At 38.0% G+C, this 17,539-nt stretch overlaps 1 protein-coding gene across 1 annotated transcript in view; it reads left to right on the plus strand.

Moving 5' to 3' along the window:
• NLRP14 (NLR family pyrin domain containing 14) overlaps positions 1–16,877 on the plus strand; it is a 54,802-nt gene extending 37,925 nt beyond the window's left edge. Inside the window, 1 exon segment of the mRNA XM_082476784.1 lies at positions 16,834–16,877. Within this exon segment, the coding sequence (XP_082332910.1) occupies positions 16,834–16,876 (43 nt within the window). The 3' untranslated portion in view covers position 16,877.
• Positions 16,878–17,539: the final 662 nt, after the last annotated feature.

Here is a 17,539-nt window from a genome sequence, read left to right on the forward strand (position 1 = left end):
CAGGGCAGCCCTGAGCTGCAGTGAGCATCTTATCCTTCGTAAACAACAGGATTTCCAAGCTGCCCAAATAAAACTCCAACCAAGGAGTTGATAAATGCTGCTTCTTTTTTTTTTTTTTTCCTTTTGGCCGCTCACGCAGCTTGCGGGATCTTAGTTCCCTGACCAGGGTTGGACCAGGGATTGAAATCCAACCCATGGCAGTGAAAGCGCCAAGTCCTAACCACTGGACTGCCAGGGACTTCCCAATACATGCTTCTTATCAAGGGGATTTCTAACAAATTTTCAGATAAAGGAAAATTCTTTTGCTTTTTAAACTAAATTTCAGAGCGTTACAGAGGAAGATAACTTTTCTATTTCATTTTATAAGGTTAGACAAACTTCGATAATAGAACTTACAAAGATAAATTTACAATTGAATGTCACTTATGAATATATATGCAAAGATCAAATATATTTGAAAATTAATTCTAACAGTTAAAATATACCATGTTTTTTTTTTTAATTTTTAATTTATTTATTTATTTATTTTTGGCTGTGTTGGGTCTTCGTTTCTGTGCGAGGGCTTTCTCTAGTTGCGGCAAGCGGGGGCCCCTCTTCATCGCGGTGCGCGGGCCTCTCACTATCGCGGCCTCTCTTGTTGCGGAGCACAGGCTCCAGACGCGCAGGCTCAGTAGTTGTGGCTCACGGGCCCAGTTGCTCCGCGGCATGTGGGATCTTCCCAGACCAGGGCTTGAACCCGTGTCCCCTGCATTGGCAGGCAGATTCTCAACCACTGCACCACTAGGGAAGCCCTACCATGATTCTTATGATTTTTAACAGAAGTACAAGAGAGGACAAGTATTAGTTGACTGATGGAGAAAGACCAAATAACCACCTTAATATATTATACGTTGAAAAGGCATTTAATAAAATTAGTCTTTTTGGTCAGGTACTTCCATAACATAAGGACTGTTTACCCTTAGCTAACAATATACTAGAAGCAATGCCACTTACATTTTGAAAACATGCCTGGTGTCACTGCTATCATGTAACCCATGGCCAGGATTAGGGTGAGGCAAGTGAGGTACTTATTCTCAGGGTTGTGCAAGTTCAGGGTCAGACACCGTCTTTATTTAAATTTTTAATATTTGGTTATCATGGATATTTTTGCACTAATTTTGATTTTTAAAAATATTTCCTAAAATATTATTTATCTTGATTACTGAATTTTTTTGGCATCTCCTCAAATTTGTGCACCAGGCAAACCACTCCCCTCATCCTAAACAGAGCTCTGTGTTAGGGATGGTTTGCAATTTTATCAATAAATAGTGTAGTTAAGGAGTCAAATAGAATAGTCAAAGAATCAAATAGGGTGGTCAAAACAAATGTTGGTTTTGTTGATTCTTTACATTTTGTCTGTTTTCATTTTATAAATTTATTTTGTAAATTCTTATTTTATCATTTCTGTTATCTTTGAATTTTTGTCAGTATGCTAACTTCTTAAGTTAGATTCTTATTGACTTCCAACCTTTTCTTTTATTACAAGCATTAAGACTATAAATTCCCTTCTATTTACATTTTAGCCGAATTCCCATGCTTGACCATGGAGTCTTTTTTGTTTATTGAAGTACAGTTGATTTACAACATTATATAAGTTTCAAGTGTAAAACATAGTGATTCACTATTTTTAAAGGTTATACTTCATTTATAGTTATTATAAAATATTGGTTATGTTGTACAATATATCCTTGTAGCTTATTTATTTTATACATAGTAGTTTGTACATCTTAATCCCCTGCCCCTATATTGCCCCTCCCCTCTTCTCTCTCTCCCCACTGATAACCACTACTTTGTTCTCTGTATCTTTGAGTCTCTTTCTTTTTAGTTATATTCACTAGTTTTATTTTTTAGAGTCTACGTATAAGTGATATCATACAGTATTTGTCTTTCTCTCTCTGACTTTTTTCACTAAGCATAATACCCTCCAAATCCATCCAGTATATGGAATATTTTCATTAGCATTCATGTCCAAGTATTTTGATTTACATGAATTTTTTTTTTCTGTGACCCACATGTCACATAGAAGTGCGCTTGTACATTTCCAAACTTAGGCATTTTTTTTAAACATCTTTATTGGAGTATAATTGCTTTACAGTGGTGTGTTAGTTTCTGCTTTATAACAAAGTGAATCAGCTATACATATACATATTTCCCCATATCTCCTCCCTCTTGCGTCTCCTTCCCATCCTCCCTATCCCACCCCTCTAGGTGGTCACAAAGCACCGAGCTGATCTCCCTGTGCTATGTGGCTGCTTCCCACTAGCTATCTATTTTACATTTGGTAGTGTATATATGTCAGTGCCACTCTCTCACTTCGTCCCAGCTTACCCTTCCCCCTCCCTGTGTCCTCAAGTCCATTCTCTACATCTGCGTCTTTATTCCTGTCCCGCCCCTAGGTTCTTCATGACCTTTTTTTTTTTTTTCAGATTCATATATATGTGTTAGCATACGGTATTTGTTTTTCTCTTTCTGACTTACTTCACTCTGTATGACAGACTCTAGGTCCATCCACCTCACTACAAATAACTCAGATTCGTTTCTTTTTATGGCTGAGTAATATTCCATTGTATATATGTGCCACATCTTCTTTATCAATCCATCTGTTGATGGACATTTAGATTGCTTCCATGTCTTGGCTATTGTAAATAGTGCTGCACTGAACATTGTGGTACATGACTCTTTGTGAATTATGGTTTTCTCAGGGTATATGCCCAGTAGTGGGATTGCTAGGTCATATGGTAGTTCTATTTTTAGTTTTTTAAGGACCCTCCATATTGTTCTCTGTAGTGGCTGTATCAATTTACATTCCCACCAACAGTGCAAGAGGGTTCCCTTTTCTCCACACCCTCTCCAGCATTTCTTGTTTGTAGATTTTTTGATGATGGCCATTTTGACTGGTGTGAGGTGATACCTCATTGTAGTTTTGATTTGCATTTCTCTAATGATTAGTGATGTTGAGCATCCTTTCATGTGTTTGTTGGATATCTGTACATCTTCTTTGGAGAAATGTCTATTTAGGTCTTCTGCCCATTTTTGGATTGGGTTGTTTGTTTTCTTTATATTGAGTTGCATGAGAGGCATTTTTAAAGTTACCTTTTTGTTATTGTTTTTAACCTAATAGAGTTCAGATAATGTGAAAATGTTTTTTGAAATTAGTTAAGATATAATTCATGGCCTAGTATATAATCAATTTTCTATGTGTGCTTGAAAAGAATATGTATTTTCCCATGACTGAGTGTGTACACATGTGTATATATCCGTTAAATCGAGCTTTTTAATTATGCAGTTCAAATCATCTTGTACTAATTTTTGTTGCTCAATCTATAAATTATTGAGAACATTTTCTTTAAATCTTTTAATATGATGGAAAAGTTTTCTTTTTTTCTTATAGTTCTTTAAAATTTTCCTTTAGATATTTTGAGGCTATGGTATTGGGTAAATGTGGTAGAAGTATGTCACAGGCAGCTTTGAGCTCACATGCTTTCAGCTTAGCAACCAAGGGGAAAAGATCTCTTTTATTCCCCTGCTTTAGTTTAAAATGTCTTCCAAAGACTCTAATTGGTCCATTGTGGATCCAGTGATGCAGTTAAATAATTTTTGAGGATTTCAAATCATGGCTCTTTCTAAATCATGGCCCTTTGGTTATACAAATGCAAAATGAACTCTTGTCAAAGAACATTATCAATTCATTAGTAAGGGAACCAGTGAGATGCAGGTTTACAAAGCATTTGATGAACAAGTGTTTATATATCCATCATGAATAGCATTTAAAAAATTTTTTATTTTATTTTGGAGTATAGTTGATTTACAGTGTTTTGTTAATTTCAGGTGTATAGCAAAGTGATTCAATTATAAATATACATATATCTATTCTTTTTCAGATTCTTTTCCCATATGGGTTATTACAGAGTATTGAGTAGAGTTTCCTGTGCTATTACAGTAGGTCCTCTTTGCTTATCTATTTTATATACAGTAGTGTATATATGTTAATCCCAACCTCCTACTTTATCCCTCCCCTCCACCTTTCCCCTTTGGTAACCATAGGTTTGTTTGCAAAGCCTGTGAGTCTGTTTCTATTTTGTAAATAAGTTCATTTGTATCAATTTTTTTTTAGATTCTACATATAAGTGATATCATATGATATTTGTCTGACTTCACTTAGTATGATAATCTCTAGGTCCATCTATGTTGCTGCAAATGGCATTATTTCATTCTTTTTTATGACTGAGTAATATTCCATTGTATATATGTACCACATCTTCTCTACCTATTCATCTGTTGATGGACATTTAGATTGCTTCCATGTCTTGGCTATTGTGAATAGTGCTGCACTGAACATTGGAGTGCAAGTATCTTTTTGAAGTATAGTTTTCTCTGGATATATGCCCAGGAGTGGGATTGCGGGATCATATAGTAACTCTATTTTTAGTTTTTTAAGGAACCTCCATTCTGTTCTCCATAGTGACTGTACCAATTTACATTCCCACCAACAGTGTCGGAGGGTTCCCTTTTCTCCACACTCTCTCCAGCATTTGTTTGTAGAATGAAAGGCATTTTTTTTTAAAGTTAGAATAACATTGTAAGGTAAATACAAAACTGATTAATGTCCTACAAGGCAATAAATGATAAACTTTGGAATTATCTTTTCCATCACAAAGGAAATTTGCACTGATTGAGGACAAGAATTATTTGCATTGCTGTCAGGTCTCTGTAAGATAATCTTTACCCTTACAAAATTGTGAATCTTCTGATCAATAGAATTGAGAGTCAGAGAACCGTTAAAACATAAGCAGAGGCAAATCAAAAATTTTAAGAGTTTATTTAAACAAAAAACTAAATAGGGCAGTGCCAAACCAGAAATGGTTAGGAGCACTCCACCGGCCAGGAGCTAAGGGAAAGGCTTTTATAGAAAAGAGGCAGATGCAAAACTGGAAAATTATTTGATTGGCTAAAGCCTAAGCATTTTCCTTATCTGGAAAAGCCTAGTTGGCTGTGATTGGTTGTCCTTAGGCTTCGATTTCTTAACCTTGAGGCATGTATAGGTTTATGTTTTGGTTTGTTTAGTAGGCTGCTAAGGTATTAGAACCACCTCAGTCTATTGGCCTCCTTGTTTAACTAATCTGACATAAAGATACACACCCCTAGAAAATCAGATAATCCCCAGTCTGCTAGACGATGCCTAGAACTACAGTGAAAGGACACTCAGTAATACCAGTAATACCTTTTGCCTATTTTTAAGTTTTGGATGATTTTTCTTAACAATGCTCACCTCTTAGAACAGTGGATCTCAACTCTGGTTGGTGATTTGGCCAACAAGGGGACATTTTTGGTTGTCACAAGTGAGGGTTGCTCCTGGCATCAAGTTGTGTTCCACACCTCAAGTGAATCTGAAATCAAAGGATTTGGGATTTAGTCCTGTTACTATCAGTTACAAGTTCTGTGATGTTGGCGGATATTTAGTATTTTCACACTTCGAGTTATCTATAAAATGGAGGCTAAAAAAATATTTATGTCTCACTAACATTCTTTATTCTTAGCTGGGGAGAAAATGAACTTTGGGTTGAAGGAGGAGGGAGAAGGTCTGAAGGACAACCATCTATACCCTACTGTGATACTGTGATTTATAATAAAATAAATTTTAGTCTTTTTCCACAGTTCCTGGCTCACGGCTCCCAAAACCCTTAGAATTTCCTCATTGATAAGAACAATGGGAGCATCTTTTGTTCTAATATTTCATCTTTTGTCCTCAGTTTCTGAAATAGCTTCAGAGCCATAGAGGTGAAAAGGGTAATCCATAACAACCCCTTTCAACCACACCTGAGTTGTTTCTGAGGTGACAGCTGGAAACCCCTTATGGATGGTGGAGCTGGTTGCCAGGGGAACCAACCAATTAAAGGGTTGGAACTTTCAGTCACACCTCCTGTAATCAGGGATGAGGGGGTAGGTGTAGAGGTTGAATCAATCACCAATGGCCACTGATTTAATCAATCATGCCTGTATAATGGAGCCTCCATAAAAACCCAAAAGGGAGGGATCTGGAGAACTTCCAGGTAACCAGAATGCATCCACCTGCCAGGCCTCAAACTCCTTGGGGACAGAAGCTCTTGCTGTGTAGGACCTAGCCCTATGTTTCTCTTCATCTGGCTCTTCATTCGTATTCTTTACTGTCATTTGTAATAAACCAGTAATCTAGTAAGTAAACTACTTTCCTGAGTTCTGTGAGCCACTGTAGCAAATTAACTGAACCTCAGGAAGGGGTCTTGAGGTCCTCGGGTTTATAGCCAGTTGGTCAAACACACAGGTAGCAACTTGGACTTATGACTGGCATCTGATGTGCGGGCGGTCTTGTGGGACTGAACCTTTAACCTATTGGATCTGATGCTATCTCCAGGTAGATAGTGTCAGAATTGAGTTAAATTTGTGGGACACCAGGTCATTGTCTGAGGCGAATGGAGTTAATTGCTTCATGGTGTAGGAAAAAAACACATATCATACCTTGTATCATCAGCACACTTAAGAGTAAAAGAGAAAATTATAATGGAAAACTAGGTTGAAAAGATTTCTCTTTCTAGTCTCCTGCTACGGTTTCTTTAAGGTCATTATTTCCTGTCTGGTCTCCTGGCTTCTCATACTGCATTCTACTCTATATCGTCTACACTGCTTTCAATGTAGTTTTCTTTAAAAACAAAACAAAAACCATATTGAAGTCTCTTTTCCCCCTCCTTCCACCACTAATGATTACATTCAGCCTCATCTTTTGACCCCTAAACACAATGTAAACCTTTGACAACATTACTTTCAAACAAAATAACACTCTATAAACGTTAAGTTTATCATTTTGTATGTTTTCTTATGCATATATTGTTCCTTCTAATATTTTTCTTTTCCTTCCTTAGTCTTCATTTCTTTATTTTGTAGATCATCACAGAACCTCTACCAGAAAATAAATATCCTTCTTTAAGAGCAGAGGAAAGGGTGAAAATGAACAGGTTCCTTTATAGCAACAGAGGGAAGAAAGACTATTGTTAGTACTTTTGTCTTTCAGATGTAATTAGTTTTTTAATTCAACAGCCCCCTTTACTGTTTGTCATCACCTCAGAATCTCTTTCACCTAGTACAATGCCTGCCTTATATCAGATGTTCAAGAAATATTCTTTGAATGAGAGAGTAAGTGAATGTTACTAGAGCTGGACCAAATTCTTCGTATTCAAAAGGCTGCATAATTTGGTTCAGCTTTCCAATATGTCACTCTCCCCTCTCACTAAACAATGTAATTTCTTCCCAATTCCTTGTATGCTCCAAGTGTTTCACCACTGGTCCTTTGTGCAGGTGATCCTCTCTGCCTACTCTGCTCTTCCACTCTTCATAGATCTGGCTGTGGGCCACCCTTTAAATATTATCTCCTCCAGGAGGTTAAGCGCTCTATCGTAAGTACCACCCTCTCCCCTTTTCCTAACAATGCATCAGTGTTTCTTCCTTTCCTACCACTAACACAAAGATTTCCTTATTTTATTTCTTTTTGTCTGTCTTCCTCACCACAACCTAAGTTCAATAAGGGCGGAAACCACGGCTCTCTGGCTCACTGTTGTCTCATTAACATAAACCCAAGTGTGGTAGAAAGGGGCTTGTTATGAATAACAAGACATTCCTTTCACCTTTATGGCTCTGGAGCTATTTCAGAAACCCACGACAAAAACCAAATATTAAATATTTCCCATTGCTCTCATTGCTTAGGAAATTCCAAGGGTTTTAGGAGCTGTGAGCCAGGAACCATGGACCAAGACAAAAATATATATTTATTATAAATCACAATATCACATCTATTGAACTGTGTATCTAAAAATGCTTAAGGTGCTAAATTCTATGTTAAGTGTATTTTACCACAATTTTAAAAATTAAATTAAGAAAAAAAAGAGAGGGTGCCCAAGCTTCAGACTAACTGGGAAGCTCCCTCCTCACTGTCAAGGAGTTTGTGGCATGGTGTAGAGTCGTAAGATCACTCTGTGTGTCTGGATGGTTGGATTAGAACTCAGTCCCTGAAGATACCGGGGACAGATTCAGGGGCCCAGGCTACAGGCACTGGTGCTGCTTCCAGAGAAATTCCCCTGACCTTCCTAGTAGGAAGGATGGGGATCTCATTCAATTGATTTAGGAATTTCTACCCTGAGGAGATAGGGACCTTCAAGACGATTCCTCGTGTTCTGCAACTCATCCTTGTCAGGGCATGGCCCTTTGCAGAGATTTTTTTTTTTTTAATTTTTAGAGTGAGGAGTGTGATTCTTTTTTATTTTTCTTGAAATGTCATCTCTATTCCCTGATGGTAATACATTTCTTCATCTTGGAGCTCCTCTGCCCCCTAAATCTCCATCTAGGGTACCCTGGCCCAGTTACTCTCTTGGAGGATACTGGTGCCAGTGTCGCCAGTGAAAGACTCCATAGGGAGTGCCCCCACCCCCCTGCCTGGTTCTAGCTCCTTTGGTGGACCCTTCCTTGTTCACTGGTATTCGTACCTTCATTCATCATTCAAATCTACTACAGTTTGCTGCCAGTAGTTGTACAAGGATTGAAAAATAGTATGAGACATTCTTTTTCATGGGTACATGGGGGACAGTGGGTAAACACACAAAATACTCATCTATTTAATGCCTTTTTATAATTTCAGATATTATTACTTTAAAATATTTCAAAATGAGTGGCCCAGACCACGAGTGTGGAATTTACAAAGACCGTGTATGTCAGAACCTCTTCATTGTAGTTGCTCTGTAGTTGGCCAGGCAGAAATCTGGGGACCCCATTTGCAGCTGGCATCTGAAGTGAGAGCAGTTTTGTTGGAACTGAGGCCTTAAGCTGCACAGTCTGTGCTAACTCTAGATACATAGTGTCAGAAATGAGTTGAATTACAGGACACCCAGCTGGTGTCAGAGAGTTGAGGACTGTTGTTGGAAAATGACATACCATCTCTCCCTGATTACCACAATAGATTCCAGGCCAACTACAAATTTGGGAATTCCCACAATCCCCCTCAGGTTCTATAATTCTCTAGTATGACTCACAGAACTAAGGAAAGTGCTATACTTTGATTATAGTTTATTATAAAGGATACAAATGAACAGCCAGATGAAGAGCAAGTTCAGGGTGGGGAGGAGTGGACTCACAGAGCTTCCATTCCCCTTCCAAGTGCATGATCCTCCCAGCACGTTCTGTGTTCACCAACCCAGACGTTCCCTGAACTCTGTTGTTTAGGGTTTTTACATGGGGTTTCATTTCATAGGCAGGATTGATTAAATCGTTGGCCATTAGTGATTGAATTCGATCTTCAGCCCCCTTCCCAGAGGTCAGGTTCTAACCCTCTAATCTCATGGTTGGTTCCTCTGGTGACCAGTCCCCATCCTGAAGCTCTCTAGGTGCCCCGTTAGGAGTTACCTCAGGTTCCTCAGGTGTGGTGGAAAGGGTCTCATTATGGACAATAAAAGACACTCCTATCACTCAGGAAATTGCAAGGGTTTTAGACAAAGACCAAATAAATGTTTTTTGTTGTCCCATAGGCTACCCCCTGGTCTTTGACAGTGGATCCCTTATAGCAAAAAGATCGTATCTGTCTGACCGTAACAGATACAGCAACATTTGGAGGAGTCACTGTAGAATAGAAATAGGAGGTTTTTAACTCAATTTCCAAGTACATTTGACTATCAATGTCAGTATTATCATTTTAACAACAATGTAAGTGTAAGACCGTATTGCATTATGGTAGATATAACTTGGAAAATGAAAGTCAAAAGAGACTGGCACGTTCCCAGAGTCCCTTTCCGTCCAGTCCGTCTTCATATTGTATGAAAGATCTCCCAGGATGAGGCCACCCAGGTTTGCAGGCTTCCATTTGATCTTGGCAGGTTCCAAAAGCAGGAGTGGCCTCTGCACTGTGTAGCTCCATTCTTTCAGGCATGTGGTCTCATCGAGCTAAGAGATAATATCATCTCTTGCTTGGAGCCGCTTTCAGAGTGTTAATGTAATTTTGGGTGTCCCTCTTCATATAACCCATTTATTCATTCCTTTACTCTCCCTCTCTCCATTTATACCCAAACTTTTCCACTTTTGGAAGGGAGCGTGGCACCCGCTATGCTGCTCTAGGTTGCAGACAGCAGTACTCCTGTAGAAAGTACCTCCCATTCATTTAGAGTAGAGTTATGTAGACACAGAACCCATGGCCGTTTTTACCATTAGACAATATAGCTGCATTCACTGTTAATCCCAGTTTTGCCAAAAAGGGTAACAGGACAATCCACTCCATCAGGTCCTTAGGAATTCTGACATAAAAATTTATAGTTTCTTGCTTGGGTATCATCCCTCCTTCTGGGACTTGTAGTTGCAGCCCTGATCCTGTGACCATTATGTAAGGAAAAGAAAGGTGAGGTGAGGTGGGAAGGAAAGAAAAACTTATGGTCATCAGTCATCTTCCATGTGGGAAGGATTGCACAGTCATACTAGTATCCTTCTCCACCGCATATCCACCAGGGAGAAAAAAAAAAAAGAGGACTCTATTTCGTGAGGACACTCCCTTAGTCCCGCTCATGTTGAGTGTGAGCACACACTCATGCAGGTAAGAGAGCCCCTCATGCCTATATCTACCCGCCTTTTAGACAACTGATGCTTTAATTCCCCATTCCAATTCTCTATCAAACTATTACTCTGAGCAGGATATCTCTCTGTCCATCTCTTCACACTATGGGGTGTAAAGTATGTACCTTGGTCTGAAGAAATGTCACTTGGTGATCCACATTGGTATAATATTTTCTGTACTGTTCTTTTATAGTACTCTGAGCATTTGCATCTATCACTGAGTAAGCAAAGTCTACACCAGAGTCAGGATCTGTTCTTGTCAAGACCCATTGGATATCAGCATCTGACTCACTTGCCACTTGCTATGTTCACGGTCTTTCCCCCTCCAAGGTTATCTGCAACATCCCATCTGCAGGCTCTGTCTTTTTTTTTTTTTTTTTTTCTTTTTCTTTTGGCAAACAAAACAGTTCTTAGTGGCAGTTTGTGCTTCAGAGGTGCAAGAGGGGTATGTCTAGACGGAGTCCATCTCTGTATTGCTGTAGTCCCTCAGTGTCCACTCATTTTATGCACCCAGGTGGCCTCCTCAACCAAGCACACCAGGATATCCACTAGTCAGTTCCAACCACCTTGTGAACCTGCTAGTCGGTTCTTCCTACGGGCATCACCATGTCCTACTGTAATGCATCCCTCAAATTCTCATAGTGATTTCAATATGGCTGTGCCTCATAGGGGCATCCCTTTAATATGCCAGTTTTCCATTCCCTTAAGGCCAGGCCATTGGACACCACCGATGAGTCAGTAAAAGCTCAAACGTAGGGGCTTTTTATCATCGTTCATTTCTTCCATCATTGCTAGGAAAACAGGATATAATTCAGCTCACTGAACTGACTGGTTTTTTTTTTTTTCATTATTACATTGGATTCCTACTCAAAAGGAGGACCAAAAAGTCCTGCTGAACTAATTGGTTTTTACCTTCTTCGAACAATATGGTAACCTTCCAAACAGGATGCGGTCCGTTCACCTTGGAACTGCCATCCATAAATGAAGCAGCTCTTTTTTGGTCAGCTGAAAAGCTGTTTACAGGGCACTATCCATAGAATAGACTCTGGCAGTTCCTCATGTGTTTCCAAAGTCAGTCCTTGGAGAAAAGAGTACACCTGCTTGTGAATCCACTGAGTAACTCTGCATTCCTCTGATAACATATTCCTATACAAACCATTTCCATTTTATTATGGAACTCTACTGGCCACTGCCCTCCCCATTAACATGTTTTTCTGACCTCACCCAAGACATCACTGATACTTCAGGTTTTAAGATTATTATTTATTTTTTATTTACAAAATTTTTAGTTGTGGTTAAAAACACATAACATGAAGTTTACCATCTTAACTATTCTTAAATGTGCAGTTCAGTAGTGTTGAGTATATTCACATTGTTGTGCAACAAATCCCTCGAACTTTTTCATCTGGCAGAACTGAAATTCTATACCAATTAAACAATAGCTCCTCATTTCTCCCTCCCTCCAGCCCCTGTCAACCGCTGCTCCACTTTCTGTTTCTATGAACTTGAGTATTCTAGGACACCTTTTATAAGTGAAATCACCATACGGTATTTGTCTTTTTTGTGACTGGCTTATTTTAAATAGTTAGCATAATGTCCTCCAGGTTCATCCATATTGTAGCAGGTGTCAGCATTTCCTTCCCTTTTAAGTTTGAATAATATTACACTGTACATATATACTACGTTTTGTTTATCCACTCATCTGGCAATGGACACGAGTTGCTTCCACCTCTTGGCTATTGTGAATAATGTGGCTATGAACATGGGTATAAAATATCTGAGATCCTGCTTTCGATTCTTTTTTTATACATACCTAGAAGTAGATTGCTGGATCATCTGGTAATTCTGTTTTTAATGTTTTGAAAAACCACCACCCTGTTTCCCATAGTGGCTGCACCATTTTATATTCCTACCAGTAGGTGCACAAGTGTTCCAGTTTCTACACATCCTCCCCAACATTTGTTATTTTCTGGCTTTTTCTTTTTTTTTTTTTTTTTTTTTCTTGATAGTAACCATACTAATGGGTGCGAGGTGAGAAGATTATTTTTTTGTCCTTCAGTCATAGGGACAGTTTCAATTAATGTTCAATAGCAAGCTAGTAATTGCCCCTCAAATGGAAATTCTCTAGTCCAAGTCCCAGTAGTCATTACTGTGGAGTGTTCACAAGCTTTTGCTATAAACCTGTTTACACTCCACATAGGTCTCTGGTACAGAGAATTCACTCATACCAGCATTCAAAGTTTTATTCTATACTGTGTGGGCTCAGGCAATCTTTTCTGAAAAGAAATTTTAATTGAAGTATAGTTGATTTACAGTGTTGTGTTAGTTTCAGGTGTACAGCAAAGTAAATCAGATATATATGTATGTCTATATATGTGTGTGTGTGTATATATATATATTCTTTTTCAGATTCTTTTCTATTATAGGTTATTACAAGATATTGATAGTTCCCTGTGCTGCACAGTGGGTCCTTGTTGTTTATTTTATATATAGTAGTGTGTATCTGTTAATCCCAAACTCCTAGTTTATCCCTCCCCCTTTTCCCCTTTGGTAACCATAAGTTTGTTTTCTATGTCTATGAGTCTATTTCTGTTTTGTAAATAGTTCATTTTATCATTTTTTTAGATTCCACATATAAGTGATGTCATATGATATTTGTCTTTCTCTGTCTGACTTAGTTCACTTAGTATGATAATCCCTAGGTCCATCCATGTTGCTGCAAATGGCATTATTTCATTCCTTTTATGGCTGAGTAATATTCCATTGTGTGTGTGTGTGTGTGTGTATGAAGATATGCCACATCCATTCATCTGTCAATGGACATTTAGACTGCTTCCATGTCTTGGCTATTGTAAAGAGTGCTGCAATGAACATTGGGGTGCACATATCTTTTTTAATTAGAGTTTTCTCTGCATATATGCCCAGGAGTGGGATAGCTGGATCATATGGTAACTTTATTTTTAGTTTTTTAAGGATCCTCCATACTGTTTTCCATAGTGGCTGCACCAATTTACATTCCCACCATCAGTGTAGGATGGTTCCCTTTTCTCCACACCCTCTCCAGCATTTATTATTTGTAGAATTTTGAAGATGGCTATTCTTCTGGTTTGAGGTGGTACCTCATTGTAGTTTTGATTTACATTTCTCTAATAATTAGGGATGTTAAGCATCTTTTCATGTGCCTGTTGGCCATTGTATGTCTGCTTTGGAGAAATGTCTATTTAGGTCTTCTGTCCATTTTTTGATTTGGTTGTTTATTTTTTTTATATTAAGCTGTATGAGCTGTTTGTATATTTTGGAAATTAATTCCTTGTTGGTCGCATCGTTTGTGTTCAGGCAATCTTACTTGTTCCCATTTAGCGTGTCCTATTAATGCTGCTTAAAGAGAAATTTACGTCTTGTGTTTTACAACAGTAGGTAGGGGAAACATTCCTCAGTCAGTTACAATATCCATCCACATAATACACTCAGGTAAAAGACACAGAGAGACCCAATCATTTCATGTAAAGCCTGTTTAAACATTCCAATTCTCATCCAAACCTCCACTTAAATTCTATCAACCCTTACATTTCTATAGTCTCTCAATCTAATTGCAGCTCCGGGTACAGATCACCAATGGGTTTTGATACTTGACAAGGGACATGAGGCTCCCTTGTCAAGGAGTCCCAGACCCTTGGGACTGTTGACCATTTTACCCACTCATAAGACTTTGTGTCCCCAGCAGGTGTCCAGCCAAGGGACATAGGTAGTTGGTATGAAGGTGATTGCAGTGCAGAAGTAGTTAAGTGAATGGATTCTGGATGTATTGTGGGATCTGGGACTGATTATATGGGGAGAGGGCATTGTGGTAACTGGAGGAAAAAGGAATCATTCCCCAACAAGCTCCTATGTCCATCAACAGAAAAATGGAAAAAAAAATATTTTGGTATAGTCATACAATGACTAAAAAAATCAAAGAAAAAGTGCAATTACTGGTGTGTACAATACATGGATGAATCTCAAAAATATACTGAGTGCCATAAGCCAGACACAGAAGAGTTCATTCTATATTATTCCATTTATATAAAGTCAAAGAACAAGCAAAACAAAATTCTGGTTGATGTAAGTCAGAAAAGTGGTTACCTCTGAGCGGAAGGTATTATTTTGAAAGGGGCATGAGGGAACAATTGGGGGTGACGGAAAGGTTATAGATCTTGATGTGGGTCATCCATGTTTACACGGATGTACACATATGTAAACATTAATTAAGCAGTAAATTTAAGATTTTATACGTAAACTTGTAAATTTTGTGTTTATAAGTTAGCCCTCAATAAAAACATTAAAGGTAATCATTCAAGGAATAGATATAGAAAACATAACTTCTTCCATATTGTTAGAGGAAAAAGAAAGGAATAAAGTCAAATCATGTGATACCAGAGATGGCAGGAAAGATGGAAAAAAGAGGCAAGAAAGGCATGGTTAACAGACAGCACACCATAAGCTGGCAGAAAAAAATCTGAAAAATATTGAGCTACATAAGTGTCAGACAAAACAAATTAAGGTAAAAAAATATTATGAATAATGAGGATCATTATGTAATAAAATCATTCACCAGAAATACATAGCAATTCTCAATCTTCATGCATTTAACAATATAATCTTAAGTTACATGAAGCAAAAATGGACATAAAAATAAAGAGAAATGAATAAATCTACAATTATGGGAATTTAAAAGTTCTCAACAACTCTATCAAATAAAAAATAAGTTAGGATATGGAAGACTTGAACATCGCTATATAAGGAAAGAATTCTACCCCAATATTTAGAGAATATACTTTCTTCTCAAGCATACGTGGACTGTTAGACACACAACACACACACAAGCACACATACACTTCAGGTCATAAAGCAAGTTTCAGCAAATACCAACGTATGGATATCATATAGAGCATGTTAGAAAACAACCAAAAATATCCATATGTTTGAAATTTTAAAAACATACTTCTTTATAATTCATGAGTCAAGAAATGATGAAAATGAGAAAATGTTAGGAACGGAACAACAGTGAAAATAACCATGTATCACAGCTCAGGGCACGCTGTTAACTAGTACATGGAGAGTAAAATTTAAACTTAGATACAACAATCAGAAGAAATGTTTTTTGAAACTCTTAATGCACTAAGTGTCTTACCTAAAAATCTAGAACAAAAATAATACAAATTGTAAATCCAAAGAATTATGGAAAGGAAAAAAGACAATAGCAGCAAATAAAATCAGAACAGAGGATCAGCAAAGAAAAAGTGTAGTTCTTTGAAAAGATAAAAAACTTCTGGCAACACTGGTCACAAAAAAGAGAGAAAGCAAAACAGGACATGGCTATTGATAAAATAAAATTTCAAATTAAACAAAGATGGATAACTTATAGAAAAAAGTATATCTTACAAAAACCAAGTCAAGAAATTTTTAAAAATCTGAATAGACTGAAAACTAAAAGAAATTTGGGAAAAATCTCCCCAGCTAGGTATGGGAAAGAAAATTATTGGCTAATACCCTTTATGCCCAGAAATGTAAAATTTCTAAGTATGAGCAAACAAAATTCGTTAATATATTTAAAAATGAATACATCCCAACAGGTAAGTTTACCTTAGAAATATAATAATGATTTAATAATAAAAATTTGTTACTGCAATTCCTCACATGAACTGATGGGATGCATTTATACTTTAACTTCCATTTATGCATGCTAAAAAAATCTCAAAGCCTTAAAAGAGTACCCATTAAAATCAGAAACATCATAAAAATGCCTCCTTGCACTACCCTTTTCAAGATTATATGGCTATTGCAATAAAAAAATGTAACACATAATATATATATACACATTCCCACACAAAGTAAATATTTTTTTTAAAAAGTGGCTTTAGACATTACTATCTCGGGTGAAGACAGTTCACCAATTTACTTTTCATACTTATTTCCATTCAGAGAATATCGTGAGGAACGAATCTGAACTGTGTAATTCGTTAGAATGAACCCAAAATGTTTTGTTTTCCTGAGGTGCGCCTTTCTTTCGCGATGAAGCGGTAAAGGCTTTAGTGTCCTATGCTTGCTTAGGTGCTACTTTGGCGAGTGTCCTAGTGCTGTCACATTTGCCTTTATTTTGTCCCTCAGGTGACTTTCTGTTCAATATTTATCTTAAAGCGCAGTTTCAATACTACATAACTATGAGTCCTTTGAAGGTTGAAAAATGCAAGAAAACGGTGCAGGAGGGAAAGATGGCACATCCAAAGAATGACTCCCTCTTCTTTCTATACCACCAAAGAACCCTCCACTTATCAAGTTCTCTCTTTCCCCTTGGCAACGCAAAAAATCTTATTCTTAACACATTTTACGTACAAACTGCATTTTAAAACTTTAAAATTGTTATTATTCCATTTTTTTCAACTACTTTTTCTGTTTGAATGTGGTTTTGGGTAACGTGGATTGGAATGCATTAAAATTCCTCTCATTAAGAGCAATGGGAAAAACTTTTTGATGTAACCTAACAGCTTTTCATTTTGCAGCCGAGCTTTCAGGAGTGACTTAAAGAATTCAGGCGAATGATAGGTTTCTCAGTCGTAGTTAAACGACTGGAAAAAAGTCACAAAACCGCCAACCTCCCTAGTTGCCGGCGGGACGGCCCTCCCCCCCACCACCAACCAATCACAACCAGCAAGAGCCGGCCAGGCTGCGGGAACTAGACCCGAGAGGCACAAACCGGAGCATTCCGCCTGCGCAGCTGACTTGTGGTTCCGGGGGCTTCCGCGACGACGCACCGCCAACCGGTAGGAGCCGCCCTCGGCCAGCGGGCTCGGAGGCCAAGACCGGTGCCTCGACTTCGCCGCCCACCGCCACTGACCACCCGACC

This window comes from Balaenoptera physalus, assembly GCF_965194825.1.
Source record: "Balaenoptera physalus genome assembly, chromosome: 10".
NCBI classification, from domain to species: Eukaryota; Metazoa; Chordata; class Mammalia; order Artiodactyla; family Balaenopteridae; genus Balaenoptera; species Balaenoptera physalus.